This window comes from Syngnathus scovelli, chromosome 4 (assembly GCF_024217435.2).
Source record: "Syngnathus scovelli strain Florida chromosome 4, RoL_Ssco_1.2, whole genome shotgun sequence".
Taxonomy (NCBI): domain Eukaryota; kingdom Metazoa; phylum Chordata; class Actinopteri; order Syngnathiformes; family Syngnathidae; genus Syngnathus; species Syngnathus scovelli.
The window spans coordinates 23,995,674-24,021,544 of NC_090850.1; the positions used below are offsets into that span (position 1 = coordinate 23,995,674).

The window sequence follows — 25,871 nt, forward strand, 5'->3', positions numbered from 1 at the left end:
TATGTGACTTCGACAAAATGTTCAAGATGATCACTTCGCAACCAAAATTCAAAACGAAGCAATTTCTTTTTCAACTACAATGTGTTTTATGACATCCAATACAAAAAGAAAGCATTTCCTTCTTTTAGTGCATGTTCTGGAAAAACAAACAAAACTACATGCTAAAAAATAAAGTGTAAACAATGACACGATGGCCAAAACCTTTTGATGGGGAAAAAAGGTTTGGTTGCAGGTTTTTGTGAGCGACTCCATTCATCTATCAGCCCGCGCGTGCTGCTTAATCACATGATGGACGCACCAGAGGGGGGGGGCGGGGTAATGGGGCGAGGGGTCAACCTGGCTCTCGCCTGCTTGACCCAAGCAAACAGCCATACTGACACCACTGTATCCATCGCTTCGCGCTAGTATCGATCCGATATCGATACCGACTTGGTATGGCGGTCAATTGGGCCACCGCGGCCGCCCCCAGACAGCCGCAAAATTCCTCCCCTCCCTTGGGCACGTGGGAGTTTTTGGCGAAAATGAGCCATTCGGGAAATGTACAAAACATGTGGTGGCTTGGAGTGTTTTCAATCAATTGAGAAATGATGATGGGCACCATGGAGTAGAAATAGGACTTCACCTGGACATATTTATGCAGAAAAAAAAAAAAGGAAAGTAAGGAAATGGTGTGAATTTTGGGGAAGGTGAAAAACAATTTGAGGTTGCAATACGTTGACAACTTCGGACAGAGTAAATGGTGCTTTTATTGTGCGTGTGTGTGTGGGGGGCTATTTGGGAATGTGGAAAATATTTTGGAGTTGGGAAGGGTTCAGGCAGTCAAGCAATGTCGAAGGGGAAGAATTAGTTTCATGGGGCCATACGGGTACTTGGTGCTTCAACATAAATAAGGAAATAAAAGAACCAAGCAGGAGTACCTTTGAAAGTAGCCAAGATGGAAACAAGTGGACAGGAGAAAAGGTGGAAGAAGACGTTGCCAACGAGTGGAACCTAATCAATGTGGAACGGGATTGCGGCCTGGAAGGGGCACTTTTTTCAAAAAGTGGGAGCTCCATCAGCAGCGTGGACGTGGTGACTTTCTGGGATAAGTTGAGGTTGCAAAAGAGGTGCAAGTTGCTGCCATTGGCTGGCAACCGGTTCAAGGTGTCCCCCGATGACTGCTGGGAAAGGCTCCGGCACGCCCGCGAGCACCTTTAGGCCACGTTTTCCCAAAAGATCAGGAGGCGGCGGCGGGCCTGGGGACCAGGCTCCAGATGGGCCACCATCCGGTCAGGGGACGACCAAACCCAACTGACGACCCAAGTGAGTGAGTGTGCGACACATGACCGACGGCAAAGTCGTCCCTGTGCGTTTGCGTTGCCGGCAGCGCAACAGGATGAGCGGGTCACCGCCGCCGTCCGGCAATGGGCGGAAACCAGGAGGAGGAGGAGGAAGGCGCACTCGGCATCCTTCCCTCGCTGGCTCCGCTCACGAAAACGGAGGTCCGCCACGGGGCCCGCGAGCCTAGTTTGTCTAGCACCATGGGGACCTCCTCCAGGGACTCGGCCGAGTCTGAGTGGTACTCGGCGGGAGGGGCGGTGGCCCGGACCGGCGGCGAGGGCGGGAGGTGCTGGTGTAGGCGGGGGGGCCTGGCAACGGGCGGGCCCGGTAGCCACGCACCCGCTCGCTCTGATGAACAACGAGCGTCTGGACCGGCATCTGCCACAACTGCACCGTGTCCGCCCATCTTCCTCTTCTTCTTTGTTGTCATCGTCTTCTGGGAAAAGGCCAACACACGCACACGCACACACACAGATAGTAGGAAACACAATTTCGATGTCTTTGTATGTCTTGACGTGAAGAAATTGACAATAAAGCAGACTGACTGACACGCACGCACGCACGCACACTCAACTCAACTCAACTCAACTCAACTCAACTCAACTCAACTCAACTCAACTCAACTCAACTCAACTCAACTCAACTCAACTCAACTCAACTCAACTCAACTCTCTTGCCTGTGGCGCGAGTTGACCAACGAGTTTTTTTTTAAATATTTGCTGAAGTTGCCGTAATATCCTTTAGAGAGGCAATTCATCCAGGACTCAACAACGGATCCATTCTCAAAGGAATTGATATTTACCTTTTGCGCGTACGGCGGGCACTCTGCCGTGTGGTGCTGCGTGGAGATTGTGGGCGGGGCATTCGGCAACGGGCTAGCCGCGGCCCACGCATCGCCCACCAGCCTTACGACACACACACACACACACACACACACACACACACACACACACACACACACACACACACACACACACACACACACACACACACAAAATCGGTCGACAGCATCGTCGCAGCCGTTAGGCTAGGGAAGCGAGAGGCGGTCCTACCGCTCGCGCCGCTCATCCAGCTGAGGCCGGGTGTAGCCCGGCGTTTCCGAGTCGTCCATTCCCTGACAACGACACGGTCGTTGTCACATAAGCGAGGCGCCAAACAAAGCAGCGCCGCGTTACCTCGGAGCGGCCGGACGCTCGGGCGGCGTGCTTGACATCGTCCGGGATTGTCGTTTGTCTTCTGTCCTGACGGTGGCGCTGGCGCACGATGTACTCGTACGTGCTCAACCTGTTCCACACTCCAAAATGCACGCCATACAAGTCACGTTTCCAGAGCGGGGCCTCGACCGCCGTCATGCGCCATTGAGCGACACATGTGTGCGCCACGCCCACTTACTGAGATAGAAGTGAAAGAGCAGCAGGTGGCAGAGCAGCACGCAAGCGAGCAACGCCAGCGCCCCCGTGACGGCGGCCAGCGCCGGGACCGCCGACAGCGGCGGCGACGGGAACGGCGACGTCGTCGTCCGGTTGGGCGCTGAGCGGGAAGAGTAGCGAGCGCGGCGCTTAGCGAGCGAGCCAACAGTTACCGTGGCGGCGGGCCCACTCACCCCGGGAGTGTTTGTCGACGCCAGGGTCGTCGGGCTCCCAGAAGAACCGGATCAGCACGTAGGACGAAACGGCCAGGAGGACGCACACGCCCAGCACGGCCGACACCACGCTGCACAGGAACAACCTGGCCGTGCGCGGGGGGCGGGCACCGCACGGCCGAACAGGTTAGAGGGCGTGTTTTGCAACTGGCTGGTAGTTGCGAGCGCAAGACGGCGGGGGGCGACTGACTTGTAATTTCTGCTTCCCACACAGTTGTTGAGCCAGCGACAGTGATGATCAAAGTCGGCCACGCATTTGTTACACGCACTGCAGTGCTTGGACTTGGGCCCTCTGAAACGCACACACAATGGCTGAGCGCAGACAGAATGGAAGAAGCCCGGACGAAGTGAAACCAAATGCAAAACGAAATCGCAGGCAGCGACACCCAAATGGAACGGAGGCGCCCCAAATCCGTTTCGGCGCCAGCAGCCCAGAGAATCCAGATCCAACCGGACCTGGCGCTTCGACACCCAAATGGAACGGAGGCGCCCCAAATCCGTTTCGGCGCCAGCAGCCCAGAGAATCCAGATCCAACCGGACCTGGCGCTTCGACACCCAAATGGAACGGAGGCGCCCCAAATCCGTTTCGGCGCCAGCAGCCCAGAGAATCCAGATCCAACCGGACCTGGCGCTTAAATCCAACAGCTAAGGAATTACAACGCCACGGAACCTCCAGGATCCAAACGGGGCCGCGTCATGTGATGCAAGCAAGCGGACGGAAGCGTGCCGGGCGCCACTCACACGTCCACCTGGCAGAGGTAGCAGTGGCAGTTCTCAATGACGTGGGCACGTTTGGAGCGGTCCAGGACGAGGAGCGGCCCTTTGAGGCTCTTGGCTCGGACGTTGCGGTCGGCCGGGTCCACGCTAGCCGCCATGACGTGAGTGCACAGGTGGCACGCAAACATCACGCCGGTGCACTGAGCGGCGCATCGGGAAGCTTCACGCAAGGTTGGTGAGTCACCTGGCGAGCCAGCGAGCGAGCCAGCGAGCGAGCCAGCGAGCAAGCAAGGATACGATATAGCCGGCCGGCGTCCAGTGGGCGGGCAGCAGCGGCACAAGGACGCCCAGGCCCACTACGGCAAAGTAGGCGTAGAGGAGCCAGGCCAGCATCTGAAAGGGATGAGGAGGCCAGCTCCAGCCGTTGGTGCGCGAGCAGGCCGGGGGGCCGCCGCCGCGCCCGTCGTCCACGCCTCCCGCAGCCGCCGGCGTCGTGCGGTTGGGGGTCTTTGCGCACGCGTCCATCCTGCGCGTCGCGTGGGCCGGCCGGCCGACCGACCGGCCGCGTTAGCTCATCGCCCCTCAGACGACTGGCATGCCGACTTGGCTCGTCTGCTTGAGCCCGCCGCCGTCCGTTAAATCGGTCGGACAGCTTGACGTGCGTCGCTTGAGCCGACGAAGCCCAACTTGCTAACAAACAAGATAGAAATAAATATATTCTTGGCTTTGGACATACATCTAGGCGCCAAGCCAACACAGTTTGACGAGCTGCGTTGCTCATTCCTGAGTGCGAAAAGTGCAGACGAGTAAATCTTCCATCAATCAGCAAAAAGAAAATCTCGCCGCTCACCTTTCAACCCACGCGAGCGGGACCCATCTGACGGATGACGCTGGTGGGCCACCCCCACTCAACCCCAACTCAAGCTCGTTCGCCGGCCGTCGGGGGCTCTCGGCCGGGTCCGGTAGTCCGGTCCGGTCCGGTCCGGTCCGGGCGACACAGAGCGTTGCGGGCCTCCCGCTCGGTGGGAATGTTAGCCCGGCCGCGTCGATACGGCAACGCGAGCGGGCGGCTAACTGGTCCGCAGCACGAGCCCGCCGCTGATCCACGGGCGGGCAGGTACGCGCGTCACCGTGCGAGCCGAATCCCCGACCCCCGCTAAACAAAACGAGATGGGCTACATATAGCCGCCATCTTGAAGCGGAGCTCCCGCTACGGTCACGCCCACAGACACGAAGGCGCTCAGCGTGGTTTGCGAGAATGCCACTGGCGGCAGGACGCAAGGACTCGACCCACCGCACCGCCTCTGTTGCAATATGATTGGCTCCAGCAATCGCCCTTATTGGCTGCTGCATCTGGGGAGGCCGCGCCCCCTCCGGCTTCCCAGCGGGAAGCCGCTCGTAGTTTCTGTGGCAACGCCAAGGGCGCTCCCTATTGGCCGGCTAGTCCTTGCCCCGCCCCCAAGCTTGAGCGAGAGACGTCGTGGTGTGATGAATCGTTATGACCAGCAGGGGGGGCATAACGAAAGTAGTAGTAGTATCGCCATTAACTTAATTCAAACTCAGTAAATTCATAATATCATCAAATCAACGAAAAATGACCATTTAACAAAAGTCAGTAAGTAAATAATAACCTTGGTAAATCAACAAAGCCATTAGTCAATTAAAAGCTCAAGAATATTGCCAAATATATACCACTGGTGATGAATACACTCCGATTTCAACAACAACAACAACAACAACAACAAAATTCATCAGTTACTGTGCAACGCCATCAATGAAAATACACCATTAACTCAAACCCAAAACTCAAAATAACTATTTACCTGTTAGGAACTTTGTTTGCAGACGGAGTGCTAGGAAAGACTTTTGCCTTCCTACATTTGAAATTTGAGCATTGTCGCAACAACTGTGATCAATTCCTACGTCTGCGAGTGGGCAAAACGGCACATCCCGGATGGGCGGGGCTCCCTCCAGAGGCGTTTGCACTCCAGGTGACAACATGGACCTTGTTTGCCTTGATTCTCAGGGAAAAGAATTCGTACCGCGTCGATCCCAAGAAGCAATTTGCATCTTCAGACCACAACGCCGACGTTTCATTTGGCACAGCTAACGCGAAAGACGTTTGGGCCTTACAAGTCAGACAACAACGGCCACGTTTCGTTTGGCACAGCTAACGCAAAAGACGTTTGGGCCTTCAAAGTCTCTCAAGACACGATCAGAAGAATGAACATTCAAGTGACAGGAAGCGCTTTGTTACACGTACAGCCATTGTCAATAAAGATGCTTTGTCATTGATTGTATTGATTTGCTTTGTTGCAAGTAGTCAACGTTTGCAGCCTGAATGCCAAAAGCCAAGCGTTCCTGCCCCTTTAAGAGGAAATCCGAGGCGGCGGCGGCGGCGGCGGCGGCGGTGGGGCCAGCGGGGGTCAAGCCGGGCTGCCTGTTATGCTTTTGGGAGGGATCGTAAATTAAAGCGACATTTGCAGGGGAAGCCGCCCATCCAAGCGGCCAACCGGCGTCCCGCAGAGCTTTGAAATATGTCCGCTTGTTTCGTCGGGGGGGTCCGTTTCGGTCCGCTCCCATCCAAGTGGCCGCCCGGACCTGTATGAACGCCCCCCCCCTCAATGTCCTAATACAAACAAGCTGCAAAGGCATGCACTCCGCCCCCACCCCCATCACTGCTGCTACCAAACTGCAAAGGGGTTCCAACCAGATCATTTGAGCCACTTGAGGACACTTGAGACAAGTAGCTCTACTACTAGTGCATGGCAAACATGACTCTGGTACAAGTTCAAGGACTGACCCGACTCCTGTCGCCTAAAACAAACGTAGGCTGGGCAAAAGTAGCCGCACGCTGCACTTCAATTCAGTGTGTGTATGTGTGTGTGTGTGTGTGTGTGTGTGTGTGTGTGTGCGTGTGTGTGTGTGTGTGTGTGCGTGTGTGTGTGTGGGGGGGGGGGATACTCAAAGTAAAAATGAATAAGTCAAAGCACTGCTCAAATCCTTCAGTTCAGCAATATCAGCTAAAAGTTGAGGCAGCAGGACTCACAGACTCTCCTTGGAGAAAAACAAGTCGTCTCAAGTAAAAGTAGTTGTGGAAACAACAGTTGTCTCGCACAGCGCGCACACGCATGAGCGCGCGCGCGCGCTCTCGCTGTCCAACACTTGCGCTTGCGCACGACAAGAAGCAGATGAACATTTTTGTGTGACAGGATGTGACCCTTGACCTGCATGTACACGTGGGACCATTCCCGGTATCCGCCCCCGCACACAAATGCGTGTGTGTGTGCGCGCGCGCGCGCGTAACCATTTGTGTTTGCGCTCGGTGTCATCGTGCGCACGAGATGCCAATAAAATCCCCTGTTCTCTCGGAATCATCGGGGGCCGGCTCAAAACATGCAAATTAAAACAATAGTTGTGAGGATCGCTACTCCTCCGTGATGCTAGGGGGCGCCGATGTGCCAGCCGCTCACATGAGAAGGAAGTGCCTGAATGAGGAAAGCGCTTTGTTTTCTCCTTCAAGAAACGGGAGTCCAAAATGGCGGCGGCAGACGCGGCCAAAAAATGGCCTCTCCGATCGTACGGCGCCTGGCTGAGCGCACCGCGCCTCTCCGAGCGTACGGTGCCTCGCCGAGCGTACGGTGCCTCGCCGAGCGTACGGCGCCTCTCCGAGCGTACGGCGCCTCGCCGAGCGTACCGTGCCTCTCCGGGCGTACGGCTCTCGTCGGGTTTGGCTTCCGGGAGAAGCGGAAATTGGCACGCAAACAAGCGTCCGGCCGGCCAGCTGGCCGGAAGACTGCGACTTGAGACGGAGCGGCACGAGGACACCAAATGGGTACGACCGGGGGCCGCGAGGGACGGAACGCCACGGAAGCCGCTGCGGCCAGCGAGCGCGTGAGCGAGCCAAGCGACTTCAACTCCGCAAATCCGGCCCTCTTTGCAAAAGTGAACTTTGCCTCATCACCTTCCGCCGTCTCGGCAGAGTGCGAGCGGCGGAGGCGGCGGCGGCGGCCCGTGTCACGGTGCTTTGACATGCGGGCACAAATGCGCACCCAAGCAACATTCTGTGAATACAGAGGACATGCGCACTCTTGCTCACTCTGGTGCACTCTTGCTCACTCTCATGCACTATTGCTCACTCTCGCGCACTCTCACACGCTCTCGCGCATTCTGCTGTCTCCGACAACCTGTGAGCAAATGTCAGAGCAGCCAGAGGACACACATCTGTAGACACTTAAGTGCGTCGTGTGTGTGCGTGTGTGTGTGCGCGCGCACGTGCATGTGTGTGTAGGGGCACCATCGAGGGGGACGGTGAGGCTTCATGAGAAAGTTGTCCATAAATGTCTCAAGCGTTTTCAATTTGCAACAGTGACCCCAAAATCTGGAGCGTTTGCGTGTGGGTGTGAAAGCGTACGTGTCCGTTCATGCCCATGCTGTTCAACATTTTTGGGGTGTTGCTGCATCAGGAAGTAGCAAACAGGAAATGATGTAAGGTCCCTTAAGGAATCTTTTGGATTCCCGGTGTCCTGTCCTGTCCTGTCCTGGCCCGTCCCGTCCCGTCCCGTCCTGTCCCGTCCTGCTTGCGCGCTTACATAATCCTAGGCCAGCTCGCAGATAAAAGACGCACGGACGTACCGGGACAAAAGGTGCGGCCGCGGGGAGGCGGGCGTTCCGGAGGTGTGCACGCTTCGGCTCCCTCCACGCTGTCACGCGTGGCGCCGTTCCGTCCCTCTCAAGCTGTCGGGAACACAGGTGGAAGGAAATCTTCCAAGCTGATCACCCCGGACGACCGTAACCGACCCAGCGTGCCGAGCCCGCTGAAAGCGCACGCCCGACTCGACTTTGGCTCTCGCCGTTCGCGTCTCGGCCTGCCGGGTTGCCACGGCGACCGGCCCCGCGCCACCCAGGAAATCCCCGGCCACCCTGGTGACCTCAATCGCTCACTAAGTGGACCAGCGGAAGCTTGCTTGCTTGCGTGCAGACGGATGGACAACCGCCATCAGGAGGCTTTGTCCTCTTGCCGCCACCGCCACGTCACAGCATGAGGACAAAGCGTCCCGGAGGGGGCGCGTGCGTTTGCCACCCCCACTTCATCGGAACGCTCGCTCCGCTAATGAGCTCGGTTCCCGCGTGAGCAGGAAGTACAACTCCCTGTGCCGCCAGGAACATCGGGCGGCCGAGTTCCAACTTCACGTCCAGTTGGTCATCTCGTGTCAGTCGACGGTCAACTTGCGCTCGCTCGCTCGCTCGCTCGCTCAGACTGGAAATGGCACTTCCCCTTTTCAACTGGGTCATCACCACCGCCACCATGTTGGGCGCGTGTGTAGTGGCTTTGTGTCCATTGTGCGTCACAAATGTGCAAACACTACTGTGTGTTGCATTGTGTAGCTTTTGTCTGTGTGGTGATTGTGTTGAGTGAATGTCTATTTTGTTTGCGTCTAATGTGTGTAGAGTGAGCATGTTTTTATGTTTCCGTGTGTGTAGTGAGCGTACTATGTTTGTATGTTTTGTGTGAAGCGCGTGTGTGTCTGTGCACGTATGTGTGCCCCAAAGTCTTTGTGCGTGTGTGTGTGTGTGTGTGTGTGTGTGTCTGTGTATGTATGTGTGCCCTAAATAGTCATTGCGGAACACTTCTATAGGTTTTTTTTGGGAGTTCCAAACGGCTCGTTCCCGTTTCAAGGAGGTCTCCGAGTGCCACTAACGAGCTAACTTGGCACGTCTGAAGGGATGATGTCAGCGCGTTGACCGGGAGGCGCTGTCCGGCGCCGATGGCCGGGGCTCTCGTTAGCGGATGGCGTGAGGACGGCCAGACCGGCCAACGTCAACAATAGCGGCGAACGAGCGAGTCGCTCGCGATAAACAACGCATTGTCCGAGCCGAGCGTCATGCGGCGCCCGTGCGGTGTTAAAGGTGCAACCTTTGCACGCACGGCTCGCACACAAGGCCAGATTCTTCTTTTCTTTTTTTCTTTGGCAGGCCAGAAGGCCGAGCGGCAGATGTTGGCCGGCCAGCCCGCCCTAATCAAAACCTCGACGGCGCTTCGCCGATGCCGGCCGGCAAAGATGCCAACGAGCTCGCTTGGCTTTCGCCCGCCCTCACAACAAAGAGTCACATGCACAAACCTGCTGGCAATGAACTTTCTCATTGACATTTCTACACAGACTTGTATACTTTAATCACACATTCTCACGGTGACGTCTTGAAATGGCCAACAAAGACGTTTATGAGCGCGGCTCCATTTCTCGGCGTGCTTGCAGACACAAACACGCGTTTGGACGTGATAAATGTACAATTTGTACAAGGCTTACGGCAAGCGCAAGGTCAATTCCTGATGAATATGTGAGAAAAGTTCAGAAGGGGCACCTCTCCGCCTGGCACTGCAATTATTTGGACTCGTAAAAAAAGACAGTTAGGGTTAGGGTAGCGCCGCCGGCCTTCCGAGTGACCTTGCGCAAGTCCCTGCAGACGTCCCAAAAAATAACAATGAAAAAAAAAAAAAAAAAAGGATTCAACGTTCTGTCAACGGCCAGAACGTTCTGATCCCGAGAGCGCTGCCTCCTACAAGCGGCGTCGTAAAAACACGGACGGCTTTATCGCTGTATTGGGGGCGGCCTGTGCGTGCGCGTGTGTGTGTGTGTGCGCGCATCTAATTGTGCGCGTCAATCCGATTAGCGTCACGCAAACGGCCGCCACGCCTTGACTCACGCACGCCGTGTGCGTCGGCTGTTAGCATGTGGCGGGCGCCAAAGGTTACCTGGGCAGCTGGTGGGAGCGCTCGCTCGCTCGCTCGCTCACGCGCGCGCCACTCAACGTTAAACTTTAAATCCCGCACGTGACACATGTCCAGACAGGACAGATTAAACGGGCACAAGACAAGCAAGAAGAAACAGGCTATGACGTCATCACGTCAAGGTCCCATCACCATCAACAGACATACCCCTGAGCTAATAACATGCGCCACCAGTTGGTGTGGAGCACATACTACACGCACGCACGCACGCACGCACACGCACACACTTGATGATCTGTTCGTCGGTGTGTTAGTGTCTATGTGAAAGTGTGTCATTGTGCGTGTGTGTGTGTGTGTCAATGTGGAACTGTCTTTGTGTGTGCGTGACGGTGCGCGTATGTACACACGGGACCCCGTCGTTGGAGCGGCGCGTGTGCACGCACGCACGCGCGCGCTATATAAGAGTGCGAGCGCTTGCTCCGCGTTCAGTCCAGCGAGGAGGAAGAGACGAGCTCGGCGGCGCGGGAGGCAGCCGCGGCGAGCGAGCGAGCGAGCGAGCGAGTGTGTGCGCAGCGCAGCAAGCAGGCAGGCAGGCCAGCAGCCGCGGCGAGCGTGTGCGCAGCGCAGCCCAGCAGCTGCAGCAGCAGCAGCAGCAGCCACTCGGCTCTTGAGTTGCGTCACAAATGGACGCGTGGGCGCTGGCGTGGTGGACGTTGGCGCTGGGGGCGGCAGCGTTGGCCTGGGGCGCCGCGACGAGGATGCTGGCACGAGCGCTGATTCGCGACGACGTCGAGCACAAGAGAGACGAGCGAGCAAAGGAGGACAAACTGCTGGGCGCCTGCGGCAAAGCTGTCGTCATCACAGGTAAACCGAAGAGCAAACCCGAAGCAAACAAAACAAAGCCAAAAGACTTGCTCGCTCGCTCGCTCGCTCGCTCTATCGGCAACCTGACGCCCGCCCACACAGCTCGCACGGCGGCGTGTGCCGACACACTTCCCCTCACCTCACCTCACCTCACCTCACCTGACCTCACCTCACCTCACCTGACGCACACGCGGTGCCCAACCTGACTTTGATCAGTGTAGTCACAACCTGTGCGCGATAACGTGTTTGATAGTAGTGTCTTTGTTTTTGTGACAGAGTGTGTGTTTGTGCTCGTGACGATATAGTTGCACATGATGTGTGCATGTGATAAGAGTGCGCGCGTGCGTGTTTGTTAAACTTTAATGTCTTTGATTCTTTGCCCCTATTTGAGCAACATAATCTCTTCTGTGAGTGCGCGCAGCCGTGTTTACTACTACAGGGATCATTCCAAGTTTACACGCACGCTAACCATTTCATAATCATTCACTAAATGTTTGGCAACAGCGTTCCTCGACTGCGCTCACTTCAAAGTTGCTCAGCAAAATTGAATTTGTTTTTTGGTCAACCTGACTATTTACTAAATGTTTGGGGTCTGCCGGGCCTGAGTTTCAATGAGCCCCTCCGCCGCCCCCATGCACAGGCTGCGACTCGGGCTTCGGGAAGGCAACCGCCCGCCACCTGGACCGCTTGGGCTTCCGGGTCTTCGCCACGGTGTTGGACGCAGAGGGAGAAGGCGCCTGCGAGCTGCGGCGCGCCTGCTCGCCGCGACTCTCGCTGCTGCAGCTGGACATCACGCAGCCGCAGCAGGTGCGGGGAGCGCTCGCCCAGGTTCAGGCGCAGCTGGAACCCCAAGGTAAGCTCCGCCCGCCCGCCACCAGCGTGCATGCACTATTTGACGTTGCGACGCCAATTTCATGGCAGTCCGAATTGAAACTTGAACATGGAAGGGAGGAAAACGAAGTTGGAAAGGAGGAAAGCGTCCAGAAGCATTGCAAGGACTGATACGTTGCCAGCCGCCACTCGAACGACCAGCGTGCATGCACTTTGAGCGCTCGCTGCCATGCAGGCGTTGCCATTACAACTCCAAGTGAATGCACGTGTGCGTGCGCGCGCCAGGTTTGTGGGCTCTGGTGAACAACGCCGGCGTGTGCGTCAACTTTGGCGACATCGAGCTCTCTCAGATGTCCACCTTCCGCGGCTGCATGGAGGTCAACTTTTTCGGAACGCTCAACGTCACCAAAACTTTCCTGCCGCTGCTAAGACGCGGCAAAGGGCGAGTGATCACCGTCTCCAGTCCGGCGGGTACGCGCGCGCGCACGCGCACGCACGCACGCACGCACGCACGCACGCACACACACACACACACACACACACACAGCCGAGCCGAGCCGTTGGAATTTTCTCCTCGACACGTTTTTTTACAAATGCAATGTCGCAAGTGCCTGCCTGCCTACCTACCTTCCTTACGCGCGGCGTCCGGTACCGGAGAGCCCGCCCGCTATCCGTCCCGCTCCAACGCACCCGATCGAAGGCATCGTCACTGACCTTCGCCCGAACGAGCCGACGATTCGGATCGGGCTGGAGAGGCCTGCTCGGAGGCTGCAGCGGGAGGCGCACCTGCTCCCTCTAGTGGCGCGCCGAGGACATGACGAGCGGACGTCACTTTTTACTTGAATACGTTTGCGCTGCGCGGAAGCTATCTGTTGCTACTTGAATGCCCATCGCGACTGCATGTGTTACACGTTTGTTCTCCTCCATTTGGGCTATTTCCCTAGGATTTCAATTGGATTTTCTGTGTGTGTGTGTGCGCGCGCGCGCAGGCGACCTACCCTTCCCATGCTTGGCTGCGTACGGAGCGTCCAAAGCGGCGCTCAACCTTTTCATGGAGACGCTGCGACACGAGCTGGCGCCGTGGGGAGTCCACGTCTCCACCATTCTGCCTTCGTCCTACAAGACGGGTAAGGCCGTGACTGATGACGCGCAGCGAGCGAGCGAGCGAGCGAGCGCACAGGCCGAGCGATGGACTCGCATCGCGCTCGGCCACGTGCCGCTCGCTCGCTCGCACCTCATTTGGACTACGGCTGCCGCTGCCGCCCATTTCTTTTCGTTGTGGATTTCGATGTTTCCTTCCGTTCGCGATCCGTTGACCACGTGCCAGCTTGCCCACTCACCTCTCACTTTGGCTCGCGGCCCACCAGGTCAGTGCACCGACACCACGTATTGGGAGGCCCGACACCAGGAGCTGCTGCGCGCGCTTTCTCCAGCGCTTCTGGAGGACTTTGGAGAGGACTACGTGGGCGAGACCAAGGAGCTCTTCCACCACTTTGCCCGCCACGCCAACCCGGACCTCAGCCCTGTAGTGGACGCCATGGAGCGGGCGCTGCGGGAGCCGCGGCCACGGGACCGCTACTACGCCGGGCCCGGAGTGGGCCTCATGTACTTGGTCAGCGCCTACTTTCCTTCCGCCCTCAGGAACCGATTCCTCCAGCGTCTTTTCGTCAAGAAGAGGTTGGCGCCGCGGGCGCTCCGAAAGGACGCCGCCCTCGGGAAGGGCTCGGCCGACCAGCGTCGCCATGATGACAACAACAATGCCGAGGAGGAGGCGGACAAAGTCAAGTAGCGCCGGGCGGCGGGCACGGCGACAAAGAAAGCAGAAGGGATTTCTTTTCAGCATGTCTCAGGTCCAGGTGTGTAGGAGCCCATGCTTTGTCCTCACTTGAAAGACAATTCCTTGCGTGCACAAATGGTCCGCAACCAGCAGGGTCGCCAGCACTACTTTAACGCTGAACCCGTGGACCTGTTCCCCCCAGCCGACACAACAGGAAGGCACAAGTGAACGCAGCGAGGCATGAATTCTCCAAAACGGGAAGAGACCGAGGAGTTCCCCCGTCTGCCAGCCGGCCTCGCCTTGCCGCTCGCTTTTTCCGGCCTGACCGTGACATCACGTCCTGTTGCTCTCATTCCAACTAACCAGCAGATTTTGTATCAATACAAGCATTTTTGTAGCTCATTCTTTGATAGAATTAAAGTTTTTCACACGCTTCTGCTTGCATGAGCACAGTGCTTCCCTCGCGCAAGGCAAGGAAGTGTCGTGTCGTGTCGCACGGCGCGCATGTGTCAGCACTTGAGCGCGTCGTCCCCCTCCCTCCCTCCCCCCCCACCTCCCTCCCTCCCTCCCTCCGATCAATCTAAACCAGCCGTCAAAATGGCCCCCAAATGTGCGCTGCCCATTAGTAATAACCACTGCAAAGGTTTCTCGAGCCCGTTTGGGAAAATAGTGACATTTCCCTTTTTCCCCCCAACCGGTGTTTTCATTTCCACATTTCCCCCCAAAATGGGCCCATTTACAGTGCCTGGCTCGCAACTACTATTCACAGGCCTTGGACTTTTTTTCCACGTGTCCACCTGGCAACTCGAAACGTTGATCTGTGTTGCCAGTGGGCAGTGGGGGGGCGATGACACGAAGCGGCTCTCTGGAAGCGCACTTTCCTACAGCCGCTCCATCCTACCTATCTATTCCTGCCATTTTGGATTTCCTACCAGTGAGAAGAATTGCCGGAAGAATTGTTTGGCGGATTTTCCGGCAATTACAAAATGCCATCATCATGTCCGTTAACTTTTTATTGCCATGTTGCTGCGGTCACCTCCTCCTCCGGTGGCAGCGGCGGCGCTGCGCTCTTAAGCCTGGAAAAGCACACACGCTCGGTCTTTAAAGGTGCTCGTGATCTACTGCCGCCAGTTTGACCTCTGACCTCCTGATCAATTCCGCCGTGGTCTCTGCATCTTGATGGTCGCTTTGTTCCGAGGAGTCCTCTTCCTTCTTTGTCTTCTTGCTTTTCTTCCTCTTCTTGTCTTCTTGCTGCTTCACTTTCATTTTCTTCTTCTTGCTTTTCTTCTTCTGGTCATCAACAAGAACAACAACATAAAGAAGGAGATGAAGAAGAGGAAGATACTTGAGCAACTGGCACGTGCGTGCGTGCGCACCTTCTTGTCTTTCCTGCGTTTGTGTTGCTTCTTGTCCTTGCGGTCCCCGGCACGGGCCAGCGAGGCGGCGGCAGCCCCTGCGCCCGAGCGGCAACGACAGGAGATAGGCGTCAGCCGACGTGGGAGCCAAAAGGGCAGGCGGACCTCACCGAAACGGAAGCAGGGAGGAGGAAGCTTGGGGCCGAACTCAGCCGCTTCCTGAGCCGGTGGCGCACGAGGAGGCGCAGCAGCAGCAGCGGCGGCGGCGGCGGCAACAGCTTGCGGGGACAACAAAGCGCGTCACATACCGGGACAGGACGTGTTGGAGTCCAAAAAGTGACTATCGGCCGTATTTGGTATATTTGAAATGGGCTCCAGAAAGAGCATGCGTGTCAGAGCGAGTCACCTGTCTGCTGGGAGGACGAGATGTCAAAGAGGTTCCTTGGCGGCGCCGCCTCCATCCGCTCCTCCTCGTCTTGCTCGCCGCCCCCCCTCGACGAAGACGACGAGGCCTTGTCGTCGTCGTCGTCGTCCGAGGAGCCGGCAAAAATGGCTTTGAACACGTCCATTGGAGGCCGTGCCTCCTCCTCTTCCTCCTCCTCCTCCTCCTCTTCATCATCCTCATCAGCTTCTTCATCATCTTCATTGGCCTCCTCCTCCTTCAGCTTCCTGCTTTGTGACAGGTCGCGTGGTCCGTCAGGTGTGCTCTGAAGGAGAAGAAGAGAAAGAGAAAGAATGAGGATGCAAAAAAACCCAGAAAAACAAAAAGAAGAAGGTCACTCTGCCTTCAGACGCTACCTCAGACGTTTGGGAGGCTTCTTTGACGTCGCTGGCTTGCTGAGCGGAGGCGTGGCCGGGCTCCGCCTCCTGGTCCCACCGGGACTTCTTGGCGGTCTGCGCCGCCTTAGCAGGCGCTGAGGGAAGCACGGAGGGAAGATGAGCGAGGCGACGGCAGGAGGTCAAAGACGGCGGCGGGAAGCGGCCGAGCGGCAACCTGCTTGCTCGCCGCCCTCCTTCAGCGTCAGGAAGTTGAAGACAGAGAACTTGTCCCGCTTGACTTTGGGAAGGCCGACGGTGGACGACCTGCAGCCACGTCACGCAACCGTGACATCGTTTCCGTGCGTGCGCGAGTGGGCGCGTGTGTGCATGCGTGCGCCTACCCAGGGTAGGGGTGGGCTACGTTGAACCTCCTGCAGAGAAGCTTGTCAGGATGCCACTCAAAGGTATCCCTGGTCAGCTGGCCGAACATCTTCATCTTGACGGCGGCTTCTTTGTCCTCCACGTGGCCCTGGACACACGAGCACACAGACCGGTATCGACACACTCACCAATGGAGAATGGCGAGTGCGCGTGAACAGGTTCGGGTCAACCCGCTGGGGAACGGCCGCTTACCTCCCGCTCCGCCGCCACTTCCACATAGTCGTCGTCGTCGTCCTGCTTGGCGCGCGTGAAGCGACTGGCCAGCATGGAGGAGGTGGGGCGGTACAAGATGGACGCTCGCACAAACTCCTCCTTCTCCCGGCTGCGCTCCCACTCCGTCATGGAAGGGTCCGAACAGGCATCCAGGGCATCTGCAAGCGAGCGCTCGTAAGCCGCCGGCCGACTGGCCGGCCGGCCAGGAGCTTGCCAATGGCCAGCCAGTACCGCACGACAATGCGTTTGGCTGGGTACGTGTGTCACGGTGTGTGTGTGTGTGTGTGTGTGTGTGTCACTGAGTGTGTGTCACCGAGTGTGCGCACACGTTCGCACTTACTCGTTTTAAGGGCAAACGTGTACCTTTCTCCCCCAGCTGCAGCCGTCCCAAGTAAGTGTCATATCGGGCTTGCTTGCCGGCATTCTTCTCAAAGGGTTTGAAGGTCCGTGAGAGGCCGTCGCAACCTCGCCACGCAACCGCCGCCTCCGCCACCTCCTCCTGGCGCCGTCGCAAGGTGGCATCCGAGGGGGCGCTTGGGGGCGGGGCGCCTGAGGGCGAGGCACCTGGGGGCGGGGCGCCCGGGGGCGCGCCGCTGGCCGCTCGCAAGCTCAGCAAGCGCCGGCGGTCCTCGGGCCGTAGCAATTCCATGACGGAGGCGGGGCCTGCGTGAGAAAGGGAGACACGACAAGTCACGGCCGTGCCTCTTCCAAACGTCGGGCCAATGGGTCGCGCGGCAAATCCTCTCGCTGAAGGAAGGCAAACCACAATGTGGGTGTGCACGGCCGCTTACGTGTCCGGGTTTGCGTGCGTGCGCGCATGTGGATGGTTACGTGCGCGCCGCGTGCGCGCACGTGTGGTTATTTGCGCGCGGGCGGGCGGGCGGGCGGAGGAAGCACTTCCTACCTGGCAGGGCAGCCTCCCCCAGCAGCGCCCCCCTCTGGTCAGACATCACGTGGTGGCGGCCGGCATCCGGGGTCGGCGCTTGACCTTTGGATGACCTCAGAGCTTCAGCCAGGGCGGCGCTCACGCCCGAGACGTGCGACACGGCCACCGGGGGGCGAAAGCGGCGCACCGGACGGAAGTCGGCCGGCAGCGGCGGCGCAGCAAAAATCTGCAAGCGAGCAGCACAACTTTGACTCGGTTGGAACCTAACCTTCTTTCCAAGGCATCGTCCGCCGTCCACGTACGCTAGTCATGTGAACGCGACTCGTCACATCCGACGCGCTTCAACAACTCTGTCGACAAGGACAAGTCGCCCTCGAGCCGTTAACGCTCGCTAACGATCCACTGGTGCTTTGGCAGCCCCTTTTTTGGCCGGCTATCCCGGCCGGCTTGGCCTTTGTCTTCTGGTCGGCTGGCTTAGCCATGGATCATTTTGATCTTGCAGTGACAATTTTTGCCCTCGGAGCCAAATGTTGACTGGGAACTTTGAGACTTGACTCACAATTTTCTTTTCCTCGGGGCTGCGGGCCAAGGTGAAGCCTTCCAGGATTTTGCCAAGGTACGCCGCCTCCTTGTGGTCTGCAAAGACAAACATGTTAATGCACGGCTTTCAAAACAAACACAAAGCAAGACAGGAAGGAAGGAAGGAAGGAAGGAAGGAAGGAAGGAAGGAAGGAAGGAAGGAAGGAAGGAAGGAAGGAAGGAAGGAAGACAGAAAGAAAGAAAGAAAGAAAGAAAGAAAGAAAGAAAGAAAGAAAGAAAGAAAGAAAGAAAGAAAGAAAGGGAGTGCTACGCTACGCTTGTTTCTGTTGCCGCGGTCGTCGCAAGGGGCAGTCCAGCCGTAGAGTCCGTCCCCGGGCTCGTCCCCCAGCACGGTGTCGTATTTGGACATGGCGTCCCGCCGGTACACGTCCTCGTCGTCGTCCTCCAGCGCGCCCACGCCGAAGGCCTAAAGGGCACGCGGTCGGTCACGCCCGCCCGAAGCAGCGCGTCTGCTGCAACTTCCCTACGGAGACTCACCTGGCCGGCCACGCCCCCGCCCCTCCGCGAGCGCCGAGGCCTTTCGCCAAAGAGCCTGCTGGTGGCCTCCGAGTGCGGCGAGAAGAGGTCCGCCAGGCCGTCATCAGCCTGGTCGCGCAGCGCCATCGCCGGATCCAGTCCGCTGTAGCCCAGGCCCTGAAGCCCCGTCCTGGCGGCAAAGTCCACCGCAATCACATCTTTGGGGGCGAAGGTCACGTTTTCGGGGGCAAACTCGCCGCCATCGTCATCCTCCTGAGGGGCACCGCCGCGTGGTTACTGTTCTGCCCGCGCTGCGCTCATTGTCATCGCGGCCCCGCCGGCTGCTCCCGTTTATTCTGGTCGCCCGCCGCAATGGCCCCGGTTTCCTTCCCCGCTGCAATCGCGTCTCGGCCAGCGGGGAATCGCCCCCGAAATGGGGGCTGCTGGTGCCAGTGGCGACAGCAAAGGCAAAACTAAAGACTCTCGAGTCAACGTCTGGTCATCGATTGACCGACCGACCGACTCGACCCACCTCGGAGCCCTCGGAGCCGGCCGGGGGCGGGGGAGCGCAGCCGAAGACTCTCGGCCCGTCGTCGGCTGGAAAAGACAACGTCAAACATCCGCCACGAGGGTGGCGCCGCCGCGGGACAAAGATGCGTGCCTGGGCGTTGTCGGCGAGCTTTCCTCTTGACGCGGGGCCCCACGCCCTGACCTGCTTTCCAGCCCATCCGGGTCAGGAGCTCCACGCCTATTGAAGACCTGAAACGGGGCAACAAGGGCACATTTTCAGACGGAGCCTTTTTTGCGCCCAGTTCCAAATTGCCAAAGCCGTGGGATGGAACCATGACACATATTCAGACGGAGCCTTTTTGTGCCATCCGACGGATTAAGGCAAAGACGCCAGCCGCCCAGTTCCAAATTGCCAAAGCCGTGGAACGGAACCACGGGCCCAGACCAAGGCGTTCGCTAGGACATCAAAATGAGCGCGTTGCTTTCTTGAGCGTGCGGCTCTGACCTCGCAGGGGCGATGAGTTCGTCCAGGAGGTTGTCTCCCGGTATGATGGCCGTCTGCGCGTTGACGGCCTTGGCCCTGTCCCAGGCCGCCGCCGCCGGTGCCCGGGACGCAAATGGCCCCGTGGTGGTGATCTGGGTCGGGGCGATGCCGTGCTCGCCCAAATCCTGACAAACACACCACACAAAACGTCAGCGCTTCAGGACACGTGAACACATGACAAGACGGAGATGGTGGCATTCAGACCACCGTGATAGCGACACCTCTTCATCCATGAAGTCTTGGGGCGTGGCTCGATGTTTGTCCGCCTTCTGCTGCCGCGACGACACAAAGGTGGACGGCGTCCATCCTGTCACAGCAAAACGACAAACAAGTTCAAGGCCGCAACCGGCTAGAAAGGGGTGGAGGAAATGAGGTCGATGTGCGGGACTGACTGACTGACCTTCTTTGGATCCCACCGTGTTGTAATAGCCTGCCGAGAAGCCGCCTGTGAAGGCGCCGTGGAACCGCTGGTACCGCCCCTTTTCATCCCGAACCGTCTGCTCGTGGAGAGGGATGGGCTTCCGTGGAGCCTCATCTGACAACACATGCACAGGACAAACACGTAGACGTTATGACATCGGTCTCAGAAAAGCACGACAATAGCATACACACACGTCTGTGCGTGCAAAACCACACAACACAACAGCAAAAACACATCCAAACTGGCACACGCGAAAAAACTCAAGTCAGTGTAGCACGCACGCACGCACGCACGCACGCACGCAAGCGGTTGTGTTTTGTGTTTCGCTTAGAGCAGGGGTGTCCAAGTCCAGTCCTCGAAGGCCGCATTCCTCCATGTTTTCCAAGTTTCCCTCGTTAAACACACCTGATTCAATGATCAGGCTCCTGCACAGGTGTGTTGAACGAGGCAGGGAAACTTGGAAAACATGTAGGAATGCGGCCCTCGAGGACTGGACTTGGACACCCCTGGCTTAGAGTGTCGTCGCTGTCACCCAAGTGCGGAAACACAACGCACCTTCTTCCAGAGGCTCCAGAGGCGTCCCGTAAGTCACAAAATCGACCGCCGCCTTGCCGTCGTCGACGTCTATGCCGCCGGCCGCCATGTCGTTATTGGCGGAACAGGAAAACGCCGCTACTGCTACGGCGGCCGCAGAGGGACGAAAGCGCGCCAAGACTGTGGGCCAGGGCGCCCTCTGGCGTCGGGCAAAGTAAGCCCGAAGGCAGCCATCTTACGTTGCCACCGTTACTGACAACTTCTGTTAGCTTTTCGCTGAAAGCACTGTTCTAAGAGCACATTAGAAGGGTTAGCTCCTTGTTTGGAGTCATGAAAGCCTCTCAAATCACAACTTCACTTTCGGCATCGACCGTTCAGAGTATCGCGAACTGTGCCTTCCAGAGAGAGCTTTCCATTTTGCAGCGACATTTTGTCTTTTATGTAAAAAATAGACGTACTAAATGACATGGCGTGATATGGGGAAAACAACGGCGAGGTTTACAGGAATAATGAGATGAAACATTGCGGGTGGCAAAATGCAAATCAATTCAACGTTGACTAGTGTACCACGAAAGGGAGCCCGCGTCTCACAGCGGATCGTTGAAGCGGACCGTTTGCGTCAGCTCCAAGTCGCTCAGCAAACACAAGCGAGGGCTGCCGTCACCGCCGCTTTACAATGTCTCAAACTTCACGGTGTCACGTGACGTGACGTCACGTCACGTCACGCTGGCTCCAGCCCCTGAGGGTCCGTCCGTCCGGCCGGCCGGCCGGCTGTTCGCGGTCAAAGTCTTGCAGCCTCTTCCAGAGTAAATAGAGAGAAGAAAAAGAGGCCAACATTCCTTCCCCACGATGCAGAGGGAGTGGGGGAGTCGCTCGTTTGTTGGATGCTGGCCGAACGTACTCTTGGGGGTTTGGGTGGGGGTACTTAGTCGGGCAGCTTTTGTGATTGCGCAAGCAAAAGTAAAGAAAAGAAGAAATCGTTTGGCCTTTCTCAAGTAAATGTTTGCACGTTTTGCTTATTGTGTGAAAACCGACCCAAAAGCAGCCGTCTGTCTGTCTGTCTCAATGTCTCTCTGTCTCTCTGTCTGTCTTGTTCTTTGCCCGTCCGTCCCGCCTTCCCTTCCGGACGCTGAACCTTTTCCACGTCTTGCCACTTTGCACGTTTTCCGGCGCTACTTTTCTCATTTGTAACATTTTTGGGGTCCATTTTTGTCCCACCATTCCGCATGTTAATGTTCAGCTCGGTCGCCTGGAAAAACAATATTCCAGGAACGTTCCCTAAAATCCACCTTTTTCTTAAATTCCCATTCAAACACATTAGGACACATCGCAAACGATTCCCTCTCTTGACGAATTCCAACCATCAAAGAAAACCAAACTATTCTCTCCATTCCCAAAATGACCACATTTGCTAACCCTCAATGAATTCCTCATTTCCCCACAGTAAAACGCTCACGTTTAGAGCCAAATTCTACATGACTCCCACTTCCTGCAACATTTTTGCACAAATTTTTATTTGTGCGTTGCCTAAATGAATTCCCCATTCTTTCTCCCATTTTTAATTTCTCCACTTTAAAAATTCTACCTACCACCTTCAGATTCAAACTAGCACAATTAGGTGAAGTGCCCACCTTTGCCCAATTCTACATTTTCCACGTCCAAATGTTGCCGTTTCCATGTATTATTCTTCAACATTTTTGATCTGACTCCAACCAGTCCGAGCTTACATTTTCCACATTCCCAAAATTCCACGTTTCTTCAGAAAATTCTGCATTCGTTTGGACAAATGCTGCATTCTGCCCATCTCTCTCATGCAAGATCTCTTGACTGATTCCAAAACGTTTTACCAGCTAGTGACTCATCATATGACTCATTTGACTCATATGGTGACTTTTGCGGTGACTCACCGCATAACTCATGCAGTAACTCTTTTTGACTCCCGTGGTGAGTCGCCACAGGACTCAACATGTGGCACTTTACATGACTCACACGACCACTTGCATGAATCGCCATGTAACTCACCACGTAACACATCGTGTGACTCACATGACTCATTTGACTCATGTGCTCATTCACTACATGCCTCATGGTATAACTTATTTGACTGATATAATGACTCTTTCTGAGAGTCACCACAGGACTCAACATGTGCGACACGTCATGTGAATCAACGCATTTTTGTGAGTCACTTACTATGTGAGTCACCACCTGGCTCATCATATGACGCACGAGACTCACCGTGACTCCTGTGACTCATGTTGTGACTCACTACTTATGAGACTCATCCCGACTCAATACCGTGACTACCCATTTTTTTGGGACATTTTTTTTCACGAACATATGAAGCTTCCTGTCGATTAGCGTGTCGTATTCCATGTCTAAAGCAGCGTATGCTTAGCGTCACGCCGCCAAGGTCGGCCACGCGCTCCTCTTGCATAAGTCCGATGATGACCGCTTGACCCCTGAGCGAACCCGGCGCGACCCATGGCTGAACCGTAGGGCATCGTTGGCTAGCGGAGGTGTTAGCGCTGCGCCTCAGATAAGTCACATGCAGAGGCCCCGAACAAACGGAAAGGTCGCGCCGACAAACGGGCCTTTGTCGAACAAATGGAAAGGTCGCGCCGACAAATGGGCCTTTGTGGCCGGCTAATCGCCGCGCTCGTTAGCCGCACGTTAGCGCGGTTTAAGACGGCCGCGGGGATTAAGACGGCCGTCCTCCCGCCGCCCGCCCGCCCGGATTACGAGCCGGGACGCACGCGGACATCTGCGTCCGATCGCCTCAGGAATGTACTCACGGGTGGGAACGCGACCTTGCTCGACGACACGCCCCCGCGATGACATCATCAGTGGGTTACGCGACATTGTGTCAGGGGGGCTTTCTAACGCTTTCGGCTCTAACGAGGAGCGTTTCCCGGCAACGCCACTCGTGTTCATTTGGGCCCTTCTCCCAAATCAACAACAAAAGTTTAGCAAAGGTTTTTTGGGGACGCTTTGTGTCAGATCGAGGCTGCCGTAGGTCAACAGCCCTTTTTTGACAAAGGCGGTCCAGCGCCGGCGCTGCGCTGGAAAGGCCCAGCTGTGACTCGGCGCAAAAAGAAATCCGTGAAAAACAGGAAGTGGTTTGCTAGACTTCCTCCGCAAGTCTCGTCTTGTGACGAGCGCGCGGGCCGGGCCGGGACGGGCCGGGCCTCAGCTGACGCCCGCCTCGCAGAAGTCAAACGCTAACCTAACTCCAAATTTGTCGAGCTCGGACAGCGTCACGGCCGCACCGGTGGACTTCTTCTTCCGCGGTCGCTGTCAAACGTTAGCCAAGCGTTCCGGGACGCGATTGGTCCAACAGGAAGTTAGCAAACGGCGCTCGTTGGGCTTAGCGGTTAGCGAGGAGGACGCGGGGGGCACGACGAGTTCCGTCAAAGGGGCCGACTTGGGCAAAACCATGCCGTGCAAAAGTCATCCATTCTTTGGGTCCGAGCCGCCCCAGCTCCACTGACGTCTCGGTTGCTGTCCAGGCCATTACCAGCCCGGGGGGGGGGGGGGGGGCTCACAAAAGCCACACGTGGGTCAGAGGGGCTAACACAGGAGGCTCGAGGAGCGCTGAGCACCTGGGCAAAGCTCTACAGAGGCCGTTTGGAGAGGAACTCGTTGTTAGCCTGCCAAAAGAGAGGTCAGAGGTCGCAGCGCAAGCGGCCGGCTAGCCGCTCACCATCAAACGGGAAGCGAAGTCGAGCCGAGCCGAGCCGAGCCGAGCTGAGCCGTGGCCCATCCGTTGGCTTTTTTCACGCTTTCGCTTCCCTTTTATCCCATTGCTGCAGAGAGAGATCCACGTACATTCACAACGCACGCTCAATAGAATGCGCAGAGCGACTCGGACATGATTTCTCTCGCTCGCTGTGTGTGTGCGTGTGTTTAATGTGTGTGCGTGAGGACAGGAGGGAGAAGTTAAAAAAAAAAAAAAAAAAAAAAAAAAAAAAAGAGGAAGAGAGCTGTTGCAGGGTGCTGACACTTCCTGCAGGGGGAGGAGCCTCCTTTCTGGCTGTCAATCACACCTTGTGACCTCTGCTCACATCATCTTATCTCAACACGCATCTGCCTCTCTCTCTCTCTCGCTCGCTCTGCGAGTGTGTCGTCAGTGCGTGCTCTCAACGCGTGTTTGCCCGCGGGAGTCTGTCCCAGCCAGACTTGGGCGGACTTCCTGTTGAGGAGGAAGTGATGATGTCAAAAAGTCGCAGTCAAAGCCCCGGCCGGCCCTTTGCCACGACAAGATGACGTCACAAATAGGCAAAGAACACAAGTCGTGTCCCCGGCGGGCACATACGTATCCAAAGCGTCGAGTCTCATCGTCAAGGCGCCGATTGGTTGAGTTCGGCGGGCGCGGACGCACTACCGAAAAACATGTTGTCTCTCGAGGACAAAAAGAGAGCAAAGGATGTGGCCACGCCAGTTCCAAAGTCCCCAAAGCGCTTGGAGGAGCGCCACACCGAGGGAGCCCCAACCGAGCGCGGCGCCGGCGTGTGGCTGGACCGGGCGCCGCTCGCTGCACCGTGACACCACAACCAAACAAAATTGTGTTTGTGTTGGACTCCCACTGTGTGTGTGTGTGTGTGTGTGTGTGTTTGTGTGTGTTAGTGTTGACAGACCTGGATGGACGCCATCTTTGTCTGCTTCTCCCCCAGTTGGCTGCGGTCTGCTGTGGGGGGTGGCTCTTCCTGGGGGGCCAAAACGATACACGGCACACACACACACACACACGCACACGCACGGTCTGTCTGAGGCCTAGTGATAAAGTGGTGCTGACGAATCGTCCTGGCCCCGCCGGTTCAGAAGACCTGAACCCCGAGGCGTATTGGTACCGATAGCCCGCCGCCCCGCCCAAGCTACCGGCGTGGTGCTATGTCATGAGGTCGCCGTCGACTGCAAACACTCATCAGACTTTCACCTTTGACTTTGTGTGTGTGCTTGAGGTGGTCAGAGTGCACAATGGTTTGTTCAGGGAGGGGGCTCACACACACGCGTACGTGTACACACTCACACACACACACACGCACACACACACACACACGCAGTCCATTTGCGCGTGCCTTTGAGAGGCGGCGACCAGTGAGTGAGTGAGTGAGTGAGTGAGTGAGTGAGTGAGTGAGTGAGTGAGTGAGTGAGTGAGTGAATGAGTGAGATAGATTGGAAAGCCGGCCGGGGCTCCTGTGATGGTGTCGCCATAAACATCGAGCGGTGCCTATCTGCCGCCCACGATCACCAAAGCCATGAAACAAAGA

The 25,871-nt window shown here is 56.9% G+C and overlaps 3 protein-coding genes across 9 annotated transcripts; 1 reads left to right on the forward strand and 2 right to left on the reverse strand.

Annotated features, from left to right (window-relative positions):
- Positions 1-726: 726 nt before the first annotated feature.
- Positions 727-10,739, reverse strand: zdhhc1 (zinc finger DHHC-type containing 1). 5 transcript variants are annotated; one of them, XM_049717015.1, is made up of 10 exons: positions 4,531-4,684; positions 3,978-4,370; positions 3,705-3,880; positions 3,153-3,254; positions 2,924-3,048; positions 2,713-2,850; positions 2,496-2,614; positions 2,373-2,434; positions 2,122-2,225; positions 727-1,767 (listed from the first exon to the last, which is right to left on the reverse strand). In XM_049717015.1, exons 2-10 carry the CDS (start codon positions 4,203-4,205, stop codon positions 1,385-1,387), a joined length of 1,437 nt encoding a protein of 478 aa, XP_049572972.1. In that variant the 5' UTR covers positions 4,206-4,370; positions 4,531-4,684; the 3' UTR covers positions 727-1,384. The 5 variants fall into 5 exon arrangements, with proteins under 5 accessions (XP_049572972.1, XP_049572970.1, XP_049572967.1 ...); XM_049717013.1 differs by lacking the exon at positions 3,705-3,880 and having other exon boundaries at positions 727-1,753; positions 2,123-2,225; positions 3,153-3,594; positions 3,978-4,366; positions 4,531-10,739; XM_049717010.1 differs by lacking the exon at positions 3,705-3,880 and having other exon boundaries at positions 3,153-3,594; positions 3,978-4,366; positions 4,531-10,739.
- Positions 10,740-10,898: 159 nt separating this feature from the next.
- Positions 10,899-14,316, forward strand: hsd11b2 (hydroxysteroid (11-beta) dehydrogenase 2). Of its 2 annotated transcripts, XR_007480511.2 has the most exons (6): positions 10,899-11,274; positions 11,915-12,127; positions 12,391-12,576; positions 13,095-13,232; positions 13,473-13,961; positions 14,085-14,316. XR_007480511.2 is itself a non-coding variant. In XM_049717017.2 (5 exons), the coding sequence occupies exons 1-5, from the start codon at positions 11,094-11,096 to the stop codon at positions 13,892-13,894; spliced, it is 1,140 nt and encodes a 379-aa protein (XP_049572974.1). In that variant the 5' UTR covers positions 10,899-11,093; the 3' UTR covers positions 13,895-14,316. The 2 variants fall into 2 exon arrangements, 1 of the variants encoding a protein (XP_049572974.1); XM_049717017.2 differs by having other exon boundaries at positions 13,473-14,316.
- A 564-nt stretch (positions 14,317-14,880) lies between these two features.
- gpatch1 (G patch domain containing 1) lies at positions 14,881-20,781 on the reverse strand. Of its 2 annotated transcripts, none has more exons than XM_049717009.1 (20): positions 20,623-20,781; positions 20,047-20,181; positions 19,868-19,953; positions 19,608-19,771; positions 19,254-19,351; positions 19,125-19,189; positions 18,614-18,865; positions 18,392-18,542; positions 18,096-18,172; positions 17,555-17,762; positions 17,014-17,313; positions 16,630-16,808; positions 16,398-16,525; positions 16,232-16,320; positions 16,036-16,151; positions 15,644-15,944; positions 15,408-15,515; positions 15,259-15,335; positions 15,027-15,169; positions 14,881-14,958 (listed from the first exon to the last, which is right to left on the reverse strand). In XM_049717009.1, the coding sequence occupies exons 1-20, from the start codon at positions 20,708-20,710 to the stop codon at positions 14,895-14,897; spliced, it is 2,829 nt and encodes a 942-aa protein (XP_049572966.1). In that variant the 5' UTR covers positions 20,711-20,781; the 3' UTR covers positions 14,881-14,894. The 2 variants fall into 2 exon arrangements, with proteins under 2 accessions (XP_049572966.1, XP_049572965.1); XM_049717008.1 differs by having other exon boundaries at positions 15,027-15,172.
- Between the last annotated feature and the right edge of the window lie 5,090 nt (positions 20,782-25,871).

Excerpts from the sequence above, each read along its gene's own strand:
- zdhhc1 (XM_049717010.1), bottom strand. The coding sequence starts at position 5,033 with ATGCAGCAGCCAATAAGGGCGATTGCTGGAGCCAATCATATTGCAACA. Across the intron at positions 2,851-2,923 it reads CGTCGACAAACACTCCCGGG|CGCCCAACCGGACGACGACG; the intron begins GTGAGTGGGCCC and ends CTTCCCGCTCAG. Across the intron at positions 1,768-2,121 it reads CCCGCCGTACGCGCAAAAGG|CCTTTTCCCAGAAGACGATG; the intron begins TAAATATCAATT and ends TGCGTGTGTTGG.
- hsd11b2 (XM_049717017.2), top strand. The coding sequence starts at position 11,094 with ATGGACGCGTGGGCGCTGGCGTGGTGGACGTTGGCGCTGGGGGCGGCA. Across the intron at positions 12,128-12,390 it reads GGCGCAGCTGGAACCCCAAG|GTTTGTGGGCTCTGGTGAAC; the intron begins GTAAGCTCCGCC and ends TGCGCGCGCCAG. Across the intron at positions 13,233-13,472 it reads GCCTTCGTCCTACAAGACGG|GTCAGTGCACCGACACCACG; the intron begins GTAAGGCCGTGA and ends GCGGCCCACCAG.
- gpatch1 (XM_049717008.1), bottom strand. The coding sequence starts at position 20,710 with ATGGCGGCCGGCGGCATAGACGTCGACGACGGCAAGGCGGCGGTCGAT. Across the intron at positions 19,954-20,046 it reads CACGGTGGGATCCAAAGAAG|GATGGACGCCGTCCACCTTT; the intron begins GTCAGTCAGTCA and ends TTGCTGTGACAG. Across the intron at positions 15,173-15,258 it reads AACGCAGGAAAGACAAGAAG|AAGAAGAAAAGCAAGAAGAA; the intron begins GTGCGCACGCAC and ends GTTGATGACCAG.